This window comes from Protopterus annectens, chromosome 16.part0, assembly GCF_019279795.1.
Source record: "Protopterus annectens isolate FY-2018-M chromosome 16.part0, PAN1.0, whole genome shotgun sequence".
Lineage (NCBI taxonomy): Eukaryota > Metazoa > Chordata > Ceratodontiformes > Protopteridae > Protopterus > Protopterus annectens.
Genome location: NC_056750.1, coordinates 107435416 through 107451826, shown reverse-complemented (window position 1 = coordinate 107451826; position 16411 = coordinate 107435416). Strand labels below are relative to the sequence as shown.

At 39.1% G+C, this 16411-nt stretch overlaps 1 protein-coding gene across 2 annotated transcripts in view; it reads right to left on the bottom strand.

Moving 5' to 3' along the window:
- Positions 1–16411, bottom strand: part of LOC122790862 (protein mono-ADP-ribosyltransferase PARP14-like) — a 1931416-nt gene that overhangs the window by 501867 nt on the left and 1413138 nt on the right. For both annotated transcript variants that reach the window (XM_044058520.1, XM_044058521.1), the window contains exon 10: positions 9516–9692. In XM_044058520.1, coding sequence (XP_043914455.1) covers positions 9516–9692 — 177 coding nt within the window. The remainder of the gene's footprint in view (positions 1–9515; positions 9693–16411) is intronic.

Genomic DNA, 16411 nt, shown 5'->3' with positions numbered 1-16411 from the left:
GCTACGACCTAAATCGTTGTCTTACCCAATGTTAGCTGCACCTGAAGTATCTCAGATGTGTTACGTTGGGCAACCAGTCTGGAGGTGTGTGCATCCTTTATGAATATGGAAACACCACTGCCTTTGGAGCTTCAGTCTAAGTTCTGGCCGAAAGGTGTGGAATGAGTTATAGTCTGGTAGTGCAGGGGTGCTTTATGCTGCCTTTAACCAAGTCTCTGTTATGGCACAAATGTCAATGTTCTCCATTTTAAGGAGTGCTTCGAGCGAGTGCATTTTGAGATTTAGACTTCTAGCATTGAGCAGCATGACCCTCAGGTTGCATTTGTTTGTAGCTGTTATGGTGGTAATTTGGTCGTTGGAACACCGCATAAAAAAGGCACTACAGGGGTGGCAATAGCATTGGCCAGTATCCGGAAGCCCAGGGGTGACAGATGCAGGCCATCTCTGGCAAAGCATCGAGGTCTGTCAATCATGTCATCCCAGGCAGACAGATACTGAATCCCCTTAAAATGACACCAAAAACGTATCCAATTGCTGAAACCAATAATTTTCTGCTTGTACTGTGGTATTATTCTGGGTGATGGTAGGATGCTGCTCAGGGCTAGGGTCATACCCGCCTGGGCTACATAATCCGATAGCATCTCCATGTCTCTTTTCATGTAGTCCAGGGAGGTATGTCTCAGGTCATTCACACCCAAATGTACAATGACAGAGCCATATTTGTACCTGTTGTTGAGGGACCTGAGTGTGTGTGTTATGTGGTGGATCCTGGCACCTGACAGGCAGCTGACTGTTACTTTCTCCTTATTCAACCTAGTGAGTGGGATATCAGTGTGCCTCACTATCGAGTCACCTATGACTAGTGTGTTGGGCATGCTGTTTTGCCTTAGGGGCCTTGGTTGAGTGGCACACTGTTCAGGAGAGTTATATGTCTCTTGATTAGTGTTGTGTTGGTCGAGTGCGTTTCTGCCTTGGAGGTCTCTGCTGTTTGGGTAGATTTTTATTGAGAGCCTCCATGAAGGTGGGTATGTGCTTTGTGTTTTTATGTGATGGTAGTGCTGGTGTGTGTTCTGGTGGGCTATCTGTTCCATGTGGTGTGGTGCAAGTGTTGACCTTCTCCTCTTGACCAGTTATTCCGGTCTTGGCTGGAGAGTGTGTGGCTTCCAATTTGGATATATAAGTGTATCACTCACAAGTCTGAGTGTTGGGAAGTAAGAGGAGAGGGTTGTAAGTGTAAATGAGGCAGCTTCTACATTGCCTCAGGTTGCCCAAGTTCACCAGGTTAATAGGAAAAAGCACAGGGAACTGACCTTTAGACATGCCTGGAGGGGTGGGCATTAATAATAAGTACTGGAGCTGTTTCCTTGTAGAACATTTAGCGCTGGTAGCACTTTTGTGTGCTATGATAATTGCTACAAGAAGTCTGGTAAAGGGCTAGACTAATAAGCTAGTAAAAGTGCAGGAAAGGAGAGAACTAGCAGATCTAATGGAAGAATTGAAGAGCAGACTTTGGCACCACTCAGAAGCTTTCAAACAGTCCTGGATACAGCAAATATGTGTCTGGACTAGACTAGTTACAAGAAAGGCGGGCAACAAGCGCAAACAGCGGCTTTTAAACCAGAAAGTTGAAAGAGATAGAAAAACTGCCCAAACGGCCAATAAACTACAATTTCTGGGCCATAAACCACTCTTCTTGTGGTAGATTGGCTACCTAGTGCTTACCACTCCCACTGATAAGTTAGAAGACTTCCCCCCAACACAGAAAGGCTTGGGGGGCTCAGAAGCTTACATACAGTCCTGGATACAGCAAATCTGTATCTGGACAAGACTTGTTGCAGGAAAGGTGATAAAAGCACAAATGTGGGCTTTTAAACCAGAAAGTTGAAATAGATGGATAAACTGCCCAAACTGCCAGTAAACTACAATTTCTGGACCAGACATCACTCCACTTGTGGTAGATAGAATACCTAGTGCTTACCACTCTCACTGATAAGCTAGAAGGCTTCCCTCCAACACAGAAAGGCTGTGTATGGAAAAGCAACATCAAAAGGTGCTTATGCAACAAAAGGTAGCACGCAAGGTTTTTTTACCGCCTTAGTAAAGGAACAATGTACATAACAGCGACAGGAGTTCTGTTATCTAGATTTGAATACTCCTTCCTTCTCCCTGCTCTCAATTCCATGCAAAACCTGCACATTTTCCAAAAGCCAAAATAAAATGCTTATGTTTCTACACTTCAGCACACAATACGAGTACCACTGAGTCACTATCAGCAAATCTAAATGGCTGCCAGTTAACAATACAGATACCTTCCAAAGATGCAGCAATAAGCAGACCAGGAACAACCACCAGGGAGTACGACAGCCCATCCTCACAATAAGGTACAACGTTGCTCAAAGGATGAATACCAAAGCAGTAGCTCCAAGGAAAAATCCAAAAGCAGCTAGGTTCCACAGGATAATCCAAAACAGCTTTATTAACGCCACATATAAAAACCATGTTTTCGTCGACAATGCAACTTCATCAGATAAAACACTGAGTGCATACCCTTAAATTTATATGCAAGTTAATTAATTAATTGAATGATTATTTAAGTATACAATGCACTCTTAAAGCTGTAAGCAAAAATAAAAATAAAAGAATTACAAGTTGTACAGAAAACACTGCTACTAAAACAAATACCCACATTTGCAATCAAATAACATAATTCAGGCTAATGATACTAATTCGAATGAATTAAATAATAATGTTCCCATAATGCAAAATTACAGAACAGATGTTGGTTAATAAAAATATAATATATATATATATATATATATATATATATATAAAAACTATTACAAAATGTCAATATATAACGTCAGTAAAGTTTAAAATATATATTCATAAAAAATGATAATTAATAAAATATATATCTATTGAATTGTACACATATTTGAATTGTATATATTATTTTAAAAATGCTGCTGTTGAATACATAAACCAAACTATGTCAGATAAACAAACTTCCACCTTACAATTTATCTGCCTTAAGTTTCAGGTAAGGCATGATGGAAATAGAGTCGTTCAAACCTGGAGGTTTGTTAGATTCCAAGAGGATCTGCCAGCACGTTTCCCTATGGGATAAGCGTGCTGCCCAGTGTCCTCCCCTTATACACTTGGGAACTCCTTCCAAAACAAAAAACATGAAAACTGCAGCTTCACATAAAATTGTATGCCTATAAAGTGCATTGGTGTTACATTGCTTCTGTATATCGTAACAGTGTTCATAAATACATCTCCCGAGCTGCCTTTCGGTCTTGCCAACATAAAACACTTGGCAACACCGGCAGACAGCCAGGTAGACTACTCCAAATGAATTGCAATTGTAAAAATAGTGGGACGAAATCTTCCTATTCCTACTCTCCAAATAGACGTGTTCCTGATTTACAACATATTTACACTGAGAACACCGTCCACAACAAAATGTACCTTTCCTTTGGTTGTTAGAGGGTCCATGGCTAATATTTTGTTCCAAAACTCGCTTAATGTTAAAACCTCTCTTATATACAAATGTATATGTTGTACCTTTTAGGTTACTCAAATCTGTGAAATCCTGAAATGAGTTCAATTCCTTTTGAATGATTTTCCTAATATGTCCCACATCCTCACTGTATTCTGTAACGAACACTTGATTCAAACCAAGTGAAATAGAATGACTGTAAGTGGAACCAATTTGGTTGTTTGTGCGGCTCTTCCCTAAAATGGGACAAAATCTAGTACCCCTAGCTAGCTTTACCTCTTCCCTGACTGTATTAATCAAGGTAATGGGATATCCCCTATCTAAAAAGAGGGAGCTCAACTTGTCGCACTCAACCTGAAATTGAAGATCTTCCGATGTCATGTGTGAAACTCTAACAAATTGACCCTTAAGTATTGACCTTTTTTGGAATTTAGGGTGTGAACTATTGTAATGTAGATAACTATTAGAAAAGGAAGGTTTCCTGTAAATACATGAACTGAAACCACAAGCTTCCTTGGAAAGTGTAACATCTAAATAATTAACTTGATCTGTTGATATGTTATATGTAAACTTCAGGAATGTGGTTGTAGAATCTAGGTAAGATACAAACTCATCTATACAATGAATGGGTCCTATCCAAAAGATACAGATGTCATCCAAAAACCTAGAACAGTGAATCCAATATTTGGAAAATTCACTATGAAAAACAAACTTTTTCTCCCATACTGACAAAATAATGTCAGCATAGGTGGGGGCACAATTTGCTCTCATGGATACACCTGATATCTGTTGGAAATATTCACCACAAAAGTATATATAATTATTACCCAAAACAAGCTCCAATAGTTCAAGAATCAAATGTATGTCATTACTGGTAACCCCCGCACATTCCCAGAGAGCCTCTTCCATCCAGGCCAAGCCAGTCTCGTGTGGGATTACAGAGAACAGATCTACCACATCAATGGTAACAAACAATAGGTTGGACCTGTGTAAATCGTTAGTAATACAATGTAAGAATTCCCAGGAATCCTTTAATAAATGTTCCTGTTTCCCCCACAACTGCTTCAATTTCCAATCCAGGAATTTTGAAATATTGTGAGTTTTAGACCCTTGGGCCGCCACAATTGGTCTAAGTGAGGGATCCTGTACGTTTTTATGAATCTTGGGCACACCGAAAATGATAGGTACTTTAGGGTTAGGGTTGTTCAAATATTTAAAAAGATCAATTTCTATAATATCTTGGTCTAAGAGATCTTTAATGGCCAGATCAATTTTTTTATATGAAATATTAACCTCGTTTAAGGAGGCAGTTGTATATTTTGTAGTGTCTTGTAACAGATTGTACATTTTAGCTTCATATAACATTTGGTCCATAATGACTGTGCCACCACCCTTATCGGGTTCCATAACCCTGACCAAAGGGTTGTTGCTCAAATTGGTCAAAAGGGTAGTTTCTTCCTGATTAAGATTAGAAACATGTTTACCTTTGCCCAATTTACTACGTATCTTGTACTCAATCCTGTTTTCCAAATTCTTAATTTGTGGGTGCAAAGGGGGATTGTACGTACTAGATTTCGTAAGCAATAAAGTAGGGCCCATTGTGGTAGAACCAAATAAATTCTCTAGGTTGAGTTTGCGTGTAAACAGTTTGACATCTAAAATAGTATTCACAAGATTACTGCCTCTGCTAGGTACAAATTTGAAACCTTTTGTAAACAAAGAAAACCAGGTCTCAGATATAGCAACATCACTGTAGTTATATATATGATACCCATCAAGTGTATACATATAGTAATCCCCAATACAGGTTACAGCAATAGGACCGGAATTTACCAGTCCTGTTTCTTGTTCCTCCTCCACCCTCTGGGTTGCACCCCTCCCCCCTGCCGAGGGGGTTGGGGTCCTGGATAAGAATGGTTCACAGGCTGGTTGTATGTTTGATTGCGGAGGCGTTCTGACCTCCTGGGTAAAAAATCATTGGCCTCATCAGCAGAATGGTAGGGTGGTGAACAAGGAGGATGATCTTGAACAGGGGACTGAAATTCATTAACAATAGGGATATCTCTGGGGGCATGCTGATAAAAAGTAGATCCACCCCTAGACAAAGGGGGATTAGGGTACTGCCTACCCTCCTGATATTCCTTGAGATCCCTGTTAAGTTTCCTATATTTACGGTTTAATACAATATCACATTGTTTGTCAATATGTTTCCTTAAATCATAATATTTTTGTTTTTCAACATCAATAGTAAACATCAAATCAGAAGTAACATTTTCATTAAGCTTAAAAATGTCCATTTGTAAAGCCTTGATTTCAGAGTCATTTTTCTTAATGATAGCCTTCACTATACCAAAGCCGCATTCATCAAAAGCTTTGATCAAATCTAAATGAAAATCACTGCCACTGATAACGTTGTTCGGATATTTATGTACCCGTAAACCTTTAGGGACAATGTGCTTATGAAGGCATTCGTTTAAATATAGATTGTCAAGTTCTAAAATCTTGTACCTGTATAAAGCGTTTTCAAGTGACCGCATGCTGTCAGAAAAGGAAGAAATTTCACCAGGATTGTTCACGTTATGTTCAACGAACTGAAATATCGGTTTAAAATTAACCCAATCCTTGAAAGTGGAAACAGGAGGTTCCGTAGAACCATTCTCATTGTGACTAGAAACAGTTGAAACACCCTCAGCAATGTCCCGAAGTACAGCTGGGGTGTTGAGAAAGTTAGTAGATTCCGAACTGCCTTGTGCTTCCGGGGAGCGGACCAGTCCATTCGGACGATCTCGAACAAACACACCCGTGGTCCTCATAGTAAGTACCTTAAGAATTTCCCGTTGTTCTGATATAACGGATTGAAGACCTTGTCCCAACGGGGTGAGCAAATTAACAAGTTGAGTAAGTTGCCCCGTGAGTTGGCGTGTGTCAGTTGGAACTAACTGAACACCATCCTCCGTACCAGCACCAGAAGCGGAATGCCCCGAGCCTGCCTCCATACAAAACTGAACCAAGAAAGAGCTGAAAAACTAACCCACCAAAGATGCAGCAATAAGCAGACCAGGAACAACCACCAGGGAGTACGACAGCCCAACCTCACAATAAGGTACAACGTTGCTCAAAGGATGAATACCAACGCAGTAGCTCCAAGGAAAAATCCAAAAGCAGCTAGGTTCCACAGGATAATCCAAAACAGCTTTATTAACGCCACATATAAAAACCACGTTTTCGTCGACAATGCAACTTCATCAGATAAAACACTGAGTGCATACCCCTAAATTTATATGCAAGTTAATTAATTAATTGAATGATTATTTAAGTATACAATGCACTCTTAAAGCTGTAAGCAAAAATAAAAATAAAAGAATTACAAGTTGTACAGAAAACACTGCTACTAAAACAAATACCCACATTTGCAATCAAATAAAATAATTCAGGCTAATGATAATAATTCGAATGAATTAAATAATAATGTTCCCATAATGCAAAATTACAGAACAGATGTTGGTTAATAAAAATATTTTAATACAGATACCTTTCTGTTTAATACACTAATCATTTGGGGATAGCTTCTGCCCATCCTTTTAATAAATTCCTGAAGTTGAGATACAAACTATTCTGTTAGAAATAACATTGATAACCAAATGATCATCAGCCATACCTTAGCAAAAGATGAAAAATAAAAAAAAATGTTTCCAAACCTTATTCAATGTAATGGACTAAATCCCATGAGAAATTAAAAATGCGTACTCTTTAACTTAATTCCAGAAAGCTCTGAAAAAAACATTTTAGTAAAACACACAGTAACACTGTTTTAATAATAATGAGCAAACACATCAACATTTCAGATGACCAATAAACCCTCTCACTCCAGCTAACTATTCTTATTAAACAGTAGGTTCATAGATTTATAGGTTTATTCTAGGCTAATGACCACCAGGGTGTTTACAAGCCTAGCTGTGCAGCCCAACACAGTTTTTTCCCAGAGTTCCTTGGATGTGTATATGGTGGGGTATGTTACTAAAGAGATAGCTGAGGATTATGTCAGGGGGTATGTTAGTTTGGGATTAAGTTCCTTACTGTTGAACTCTGTCCATCAGAAGCATGCGGGACAGACTGGGGGTGAATTTGCTATTTCCTATCCAACGATCAAGGTTTCTTTTGAATAGGGTCAGGGAGGAACTTCACTTCACATAGATGGGGAGCTTACTCCATAGCATGGGGATCTTTTAAGACACATATTGTTTCCTCCAGCACATTCTATCTATGCCTCAAAGTTCAGATCTTTGGATCTAGTGTTTCTGGTGCTGATTGTACTGTGGATATGCATGAGATCCATCAGACCTTGATCTGAGGATGCCTTATGTGCTACGCATAAACTATTTCTCAGCAACCTGTAGGAGACTGAGTACAGAATTAGGGCCTTAAGGTGATCTATGTAGGACAGGGTATTCATATTCTGAATTCTCCTGGTGATGAATCTTTGGGGGTGCTTTAACTGTTGCAAGTGCCTGGTTAGGTACATGCCAAAGAGGGACAGTGTGCTCATTGATGGTTTTGAAAAGGGCTGAGTAGAGTGGCACTATTACTTCTTTGCATCTGTATACTGTACCCCTGCTTATGAGTTAGATGACATTAGAATGATTTTCTTACAGTCTTGGCTACATGTTGGTTGAACACCAGAATACTGTCTACATATGTTCCCAGATCCCTAACCACTGGGTCAACTCTCAGGAGTGTTTATCGATTAATTAGTTTAGGTGGATGATTTCCCAAAGGGCACTATAAATATCTGTCAACACCTATGAAACTCACCTTTGTGTATGTTATTACAAGTGTACAGGCCTGTAGTGTTATACAGGTCTCAGATTTACTCTATATAAGCATAATCACCTGTTCTATAATTGAATTATCTCATTGTGTTAACTGTTTACCCACTGTATTCTATGCCATAACTGATTCAGATCATGCTTGAAAATGGATCTTCAGGCCAGTGTACCCTCCTTCAGTTAACAAATGTAAAATAAATAAATAAATAAAGCACAAAACCAGTCCTGGATTAAGTGCAAGTCTACCAATGGACATATGCACCACGCACTCACAAAATGCACACTTACAAGCAATTTATTCACTCACCAAGCCACCTGACGGCAAGTCTTTTGCTTGTGAGAAAAAACTGAGTACCCAATTGACAAGCTGAGAAGAAGTCTCAGGTGTGAATGGAACAGGTGAACCAGGAGCTATGAGACCACAATATCAACCACTCCATTACTGTTACATTCAGTCTGACTTAAAGGGAAAAAATATAGCCAAAGCCCCTGAAGTGCTGTGGCTTATAAGCATTTCCATTTCATATTTACATGCCTAACATACCCTGTCCTATATAGATTGCCTTAAGGCTCTATCTCTGTATCAGTCTCCTACAGGTTACTGAGAGGAAATATACACCTGGCATATAAGGCATCCTCAGATCCAGCTCTGATGGATCTCTTACACATCCGCAAAACAAATGGCACCAAAAACACTAGAACCAAGGACCTGAACTCTGTCTGTGACATAAAATAGAACCTGCTGGGGGACCAATATGTGTCTCAAAGGATCCCTGCATTTTGGAATAAGCTCCACATGCACTTGAAGCAGAGTTCATCCCTGCCCCTGTTCAAACAAAACCTTGATCACTGCATGGGAAATCGGAAATTCACCCCTGATCTGGCCCCATGTCTCTGATGGTCAGAAGCTGATAGTAAGTAAATTAATCCCCAGCTAGCATAACCCCCACATAACCCTTAGCTACCTCCATACTAACAGAACCACCATATAGGCATCTAAGTTATTCATGGACAAAAGCTGGGTTGGGTTGCATGTCTAAGCTTATAAATACCCTAGTAGTCTTTAGCCTATATTTAAATATTTTCACAAAAATCTACCTCTGCAATTAACTGCTAAAAAAACACAAATAAACAAATTAGTTAAAAAAAATAAATGTTACCAAAACCAGAATGAGCTTTAAAGTTACCTGTGCCAATTGCAGGGAAGGCCACAGATGTAAAGTTATTTTGCTCACATTCCTGAATCACATTTTTTACTGCCTTCTGGATGGCATCTAAGGAATCACTGCCAGAGAAATGCATGATGGCTTTACTCTTCAATCCTCCAGAGTTTGTCGTCAAAATATTATTCGTGTTTATCTTGACTGACAGGAGAAAACAAAAAAATATGTAGTGTAAGGTGAAACAGTTCATTTACAATAAGGGACTTTAAAGAAATATCATATAAAAATAGACTGTTTTCATAAAAAATCTGTTTTAGGTAATTTGTTGAGGTACTTTGCTCATGTATACATCATGCCAATAACAGTGGAGTTGTAGTAAGTACAGAGTATGAAGCAAATGCTATGTTTAAGTGTAATTCATATGAAAAATTATGCAATGGCAAACAAACACATTATCTAATGTGGCTTAAAGATGGATAACAGCAGCCAAATGCCAATCATACAACTATGTGTTAATTTTGTTGCAAATTGCTCGATATGCCACAATCATTACACTGATAGGTAATCTGCAGTACACTGTAATGACAACTATACTTTAAAATAGTCATTCACATACACGTGGTCCTGGTAAATCATGACACAGGGTGTGTGTGTGTGTGTGTGTGTGTGTGTGTGTGTGTGTGTGTGTGTGTGTGTATATATGGGTCCCCATATGGCCGAGACCATATGATCAACATTTGAAATGTCAACCACAGGGAACCAGCATCACTCTACAGTGTGGAATGGAAAGATTTCCACTTCCGCACTGTAGTGCAATCTCAGAGTTGGCATATTTAAGTTCCAGGTGGTGGGGGGGCAAAGCCCCCCCTGCTAGCAGCGTTAAGGTAAGTTTGTTTTTGTTTTTTTTGTGTTTTATTTGTACGGTCGACATTTCAAATGTCGATCATATGGTCTCGGCCATATGAATGTCGACATTTTGCAATGTCGACCATATCAAGTAGACCCATATATATATATATATATATATATATATATATATATATATATATATATATATATATATAAATATGGATCTATTTAACTTTATCAAATTAACACAACACCAAAACAAAAATCATCGAGACAAGTACACAAAAGTTTACAAAAGCGAAAGGTTACAACATTGAAACTTACAAGATCAAACTGTACATTGAAGATCGGGTAATTCACCTTATCTGCAAAAATGTTAAAAAATTTACATTTTTGTATTAGACACACACACACACACACACACACACACACACACACACACACACACACACACACACACAAAGTAGAAAGAAAGGAAGATACCAGCGATGGTATCAAGAGATACCACAACGGACGGAGAAGGCGTTACCAACAATGGTAAAGAATTACTCAATGGGTAGAGCTAAAGTGAGAAGATTAGGCTTCATGGGGAGCGATAAGAATAGAAAGGGTATACTGTTCTAGTAAAGTGGCAAAAGTCCAATTAACACAAAAAATATCAAAAATGTTTCACTCAGCTGGAGAGCTCAATGAAATGGGGCTAAATGGCTATGCGGCAAATGAGATCTGAGGTAACTGGGAGAAGGGTGTTGTGGGTATCAACTTAGTTCAAGAGTTTTTTGGTGGACGCAAGCTTGGTATTTGGCTTGCATGGTTCCAAGGGCTCGGAACCAAACCCATCAGTTAAGAATGGGAAGAAGATTAACAACTTTAGATGTAATATTCCCTGCTGAAAGCTGATTATTTCTCCCAGAATTTTCTTAAGCTCCATTACAGCAGTTTTAGGTGGGATATAAATACATGCCACTATAATCCTCCTCTCTTGCCAGTAGCCTCTTAGTACTACAGATCTACCATTACTATCTTTTTTATCCTCTTCTAGCACTATTGGAGCGCATCTTGCAATTAATTGGACACTCTAAATTGGCCCTAGGTGTAAGTGTGTGTGCCTTCTGTGGAAGGTTGGGCACCGGGCTGGCAACTCGACACCGTAAAACTCCACTGCCAATCATGAGCGGACAGATGATCCGCTGTGGCGACCCCTAACCAGGAAAAGCCGAAAGAAGAAGAAGAAGAACTACTGTTTTCCTTTGTCCCAGGTATTCCACTGAATAACCGTCATGAAAAGCTTTCTTTACCAAATTCACATGTTCATTTCTTTCCAAAAGTGTCTCCTGTAGCATAGACACTTTGCTATGCTACTCTTTCTCTTTTGTATATATCTGAGATCATTTACATTTAAAGATAATATAGAAAGTATCATTATGTTAGTTATTATTCCCACCTTTTATTTGTAACATCTTTTTTAAGTGTCTAGTTTCAGTTTTTGTGTTATATGCACACACTAATGTTTAGCGTATTGATCTTTTATATAGTTGTTCTTGTCATATCAATTTGAGACCATGTCATGTCGTACAAAACTTTTTGTTTTATTGAAAGCTTTCAAAAAACACCCCCATACACCCCTAAAACCTGTTACCTTAATATTAACACACAAAACTATGTACATCTTCAAATATTGAAGGTTTACCCTCCTAATAGGAACAGTTATCTCAGACTGACAGCCACAGTCATAGACTTGGGTTAATCAAAAAGGAAGGTTTTGCATGCTAAGACACACAGTACAGCCTGTGCTTTTACTAAGTGCTGTTTGGTCTTATCTTTTCTTCACTACACTCCCATACTGGGAAAACACTTGAATGCTTTCAGAAAACATTATCTCCTAGCCTATGAAAGAAAGCCATTGAATGAAATAAGTAAACTGTTTTATTGTTCTTTATCAGATTGTCTCCATGGAGACATGAGAACTAGATACAGAGTTGCTTCTACAAGCACTCATTTATTTGCTAGACAATGGTCTTTTCTATTTACTTGCTTTCTCTTAAAACTTGTTACTAGATTAAGCCAAAGGCCCTAATCCAGTCATTCCCCTATGCAACAGTGAAAAAAGCGGGACTATATTAAATCAGCGAGCACTTACAAAAGCAAATGCTGATTTATCGACCCTCTTTAAGTAAAAGCTGAAAATCCTGAACACTCGGAACAGTGATTTTTCCCAGGGAAAAAAATCGCCGGGCTGTTTTCAGGACTTTGCCATTTCCTCCACTGTGGTGCAAAATTGGTATATTTACCAGTAGGGGGGGTGGGGGGGGGCACAGCCCCCCACTTTATTTTCTGTTTTGATTTTTTTTTTTTTTTTTGCTGGAGCGGCGATTTTTTTCTCTGGGGAAAAAATCGCTGTTCCGAGTGTTCGGGATTTTAAGCTTTTGCTTAAAGAGGGTTGATAAATCAGCGTTCACTTTTTAAGCGTTCGCTGATTTAACACAGACCCAAAAAAGCGCATCAATTTTTCTTGTATCCTGCTCTTTTGACCATACTTTTCTTCTTTTTTACATTGCAGTGCCTGCATTTCTTAAAACTGAACAAGGAGAAAGAAAGAAAGAAAAAGAAAGAAAAAAAGAAAAGAAAAGAAAAAAAAACAGGGGCACCTGTTTACTTTAGTATCCCCATTACATTCAAAAATAACAGAAAACTTTACTTTATAGCAGTGGTTTTCAATGTTTTCACACCTGGGGAACAGTGAAAATAGGAGAATTATTTCGGGGACCACTAAGCAAGCAATAATGTTCAACAGGGTATGTGTTATTGTGGAAATAATGCCCGCCCAGGGCAGCAGAGGGACTTTACACCCTGAAAATGTCATTATTTCTGGACTAACACACCCTGGAGGGCATTATTGTACTTAAAGAATGGGCTGTCTGTAAAATTGTTACGTTTTACCTATTTATTTTTTAATTGCTATAGTTTTTTTTGTATATTTTTGATGTAAAATAGTTCCTCTACCTAATGTTTCTGTTAAGAGAAAAAGTTTTTAAAAACATACTGTTATTTGTCTTTTTCCTCTTCTTGCAAAGTGAACATGTTATTTGTTGGGATATGCCTATCAAAGATGGGCCTCATCTGTGAACAAAATGCAGCATTGCTTATAAAACCTGAATAATAACTGTTTTCTGCTTTTCAGAATAAAGAGATTTGGTTATAGCTTAGTGAAGCCTGGGATAAGGACGCACGGCCGAGTAAGAGTTAATTTACTGAAGCAGGCTGTGTGTCCTGGAAAATTTGAGCTACCATTGTTGAACTGAACATTCTGTACTTCTTGAACATTCTGCACTAACTGTTGGTTTGAGGTAATTTTTGATAAACATGTTTACCACAGGTGTTTTCCATAGCCAACTGTCAACAGTCAACGGTCAGAAATGTAACAAAAAGTTGTTTTGCTTGCAGTATAAAAGTTGATGTCAGTAAACAAGTTGACCAGAGGAGGAGATCATCTTGGCCAACATGATGTGTAATCTGGTTAGCTGCTAATAAAGAAGTTTTTCATCACCTGAGGCAGATGTGACTCGTCTGAATTTTTCTTCTGACATTTTGGTCCTTCGGACCAGAAACCTCTACGAAGATACGGATCAGACCGACAGAGAGACTGAAAAACCAGTGCAGGTGAGGGTTTCTCATCTTAAGATTCCCTCAACTGAAAGCCCTCCGACTGATTTGTCGTTGAGAGGAGGCCGGCCGCTCTCTGATCCCTATCTGAGGGACGGTTTCTGAACCAAAAGGGGAAACGGAGTCCCATCTGGTTCAGGTAGGATGAAAACTAAATTTTTCTTTTAATTTAATTTAACCTTGTCGACAAGGGTTTTATTTTTAGTTAAGGGTGGGTAGGATTACTTGTTAAGATTATTTTGTTAGGATCACCCGTTAAGACAGCCCCATTTTATAATAAGCCCTGTAAAATAACTTTGATACAGTCCTAAAGTAAGAAATCTAGGGGAAACATGGGTTTGAGTTGCTGCAAGTGTGAGAGTGATGTCTGTTTAAATGTTGATGCTAAGTATATGAAAGGTTTAAACAAAAATAATGTAAAATTTTTGAAAAAGTGGAAGTTGAAATATGATTTTGATGGTACACTGAATAAGAATGCCTGTGCAAAATTGGTTAGAGATTTGAAAAGAGATGCGGGAACTAGAACTAAGAAGCAAAGACAATTGGGATTTCCCCAAGCACAAAAATGGTTAGAAGAAGCAAATAAATGAGCTATAAAAGAAAAACAGTGCCAGGAAAAAGAAAAAATAAATCAAAAGGGATCACTGGTGCCAAGTGGAAAAGTAGCTTTATTTTTAGATAAGGAGGATGAGCATACAGTTTGTGCAGTACAAAGGCAGGCAACTGCCCCACCGTATGGGGAAATTGCTGCTGCCGTACCGGCAGAACCTCCTCAATATCAGTCTGAAGATGTGGGATATGTACAGCAGGGTGGGTTATTGGCTGCTGAAGGAAATGTTGTGACCCCTCCAATTTACCCGCAAATTCCCGTAGTACCCAAGGTTGCTTTGCAACAGGTAGACCAACCTATGCAGTTAAGGTCAGGACCAGCAGGGCAAGGACGTTGGGCCATTAAACTTTCTGACTACTCAGAAGCTCTTCCCTTAATACAAGTTGCAAACCCACAAGCAGGGGATGTTGGACAAGAGCCAACTATTTCAGTTTATCGTCCCTGGGCTAGAGAGGATATAAAACGACCTACAGATGGTATTCCTCATTCCAAAGTTAATTTTCAAAAGTTTTCTGAGGACATAGTTGGTATGCGTTTAAGTTATCATCTAAATGGTTTAGAAGTAGAACAAGTAGTGCGACAAATTCTGGGTCCAGATTGGCACTTAGTTTGTGGTACTTGGACATGTAAGGCAGATGACGGCACTACATTAAAGCATAATTTTGGGTGTTAGACACGCGAGTCACTGATCTGTTAAAGAGAATTTCTGATAAGTGGCGTCCAAGAGCAGACTGGACAGTAATAAATCAGCGCATCCAAAATGATGATGAATCTATATATCACTATATTGTAAGATTGACAGAAGTGTTCAGTAACCATTGTGGAATGATGATTCCGCAGGATCAGACCAATGATAGTCCGTATGAACAGCAATTGAAAAATGCTTTTCTTAAGGGTTGTAGGGCTCCAATAAGTAGTTTTATAACTAAGCATATGGTAGAGCATAGAACATGTAGACTGCAACCTTTGTTTGAATATGCACGGCATGCTTAGTGACATTTCAATTTAAAAAAGAAAAAGAAAGTACAAGTGTTAGCAGTAGGGGATGATGGTGGTATATTCTTGGTACAGGACCAAAGGGGGCAAGGGCACCGTGGTGGCGTACAAAAACATGGGGGCCTAAAATGGGACACGTTAAATAAACCAGGTGGACATTCAGAGGAATATGAGGGGAGGTTAAAACCTGGAGAATGTTTTAAGTGCGGTAGACGTGGGCACTTCGCTGCCGACTGTGAAGAGTGGCAACACCCCCCACAGCTTACGAACAAGGGCTCCGCATGACTATATGACAGTAAAGGAAGGCGCCAAATTCATTATTGTGATTATTTTAGAGAAGAAGAAAGTGAGAATGATTGTGACGATGATGAGGCAGACACTCTCTGCGATGAATGTCAGAACACTCAGAAGGAAGGGCGGGATTGTGACTGTGAAGTCATAAACCTGGCAAATTTGTGTATTGCTATACATCTAGAGTTTTTGGTTGAGGGACAGAAAGTGGAGTTTTTATGTGATTCAGGTGCATCGCGTACACTTTTGGGTCCAGCAGTTCTGCCTCCAAACTGCAAAATGGACGAGTTTGTCCTTGTGAAAGCAGCAAACGGGAAAATCTATAAGGAACCACTGTCTCATCCTCCATTGTTCACAGATCCGCAAACAAACCAAACTGTTAGGTGTAGGGTAATTATATCGAAAGTTTGTCCAGTGAATTTGCTGGGAAGAGATTTGATGCATTTGTTTGGAATAGCGACAATTCCCACACCTAAAGGCATTGAGGCGAAAAGGTTAGCGGATGGCTTGG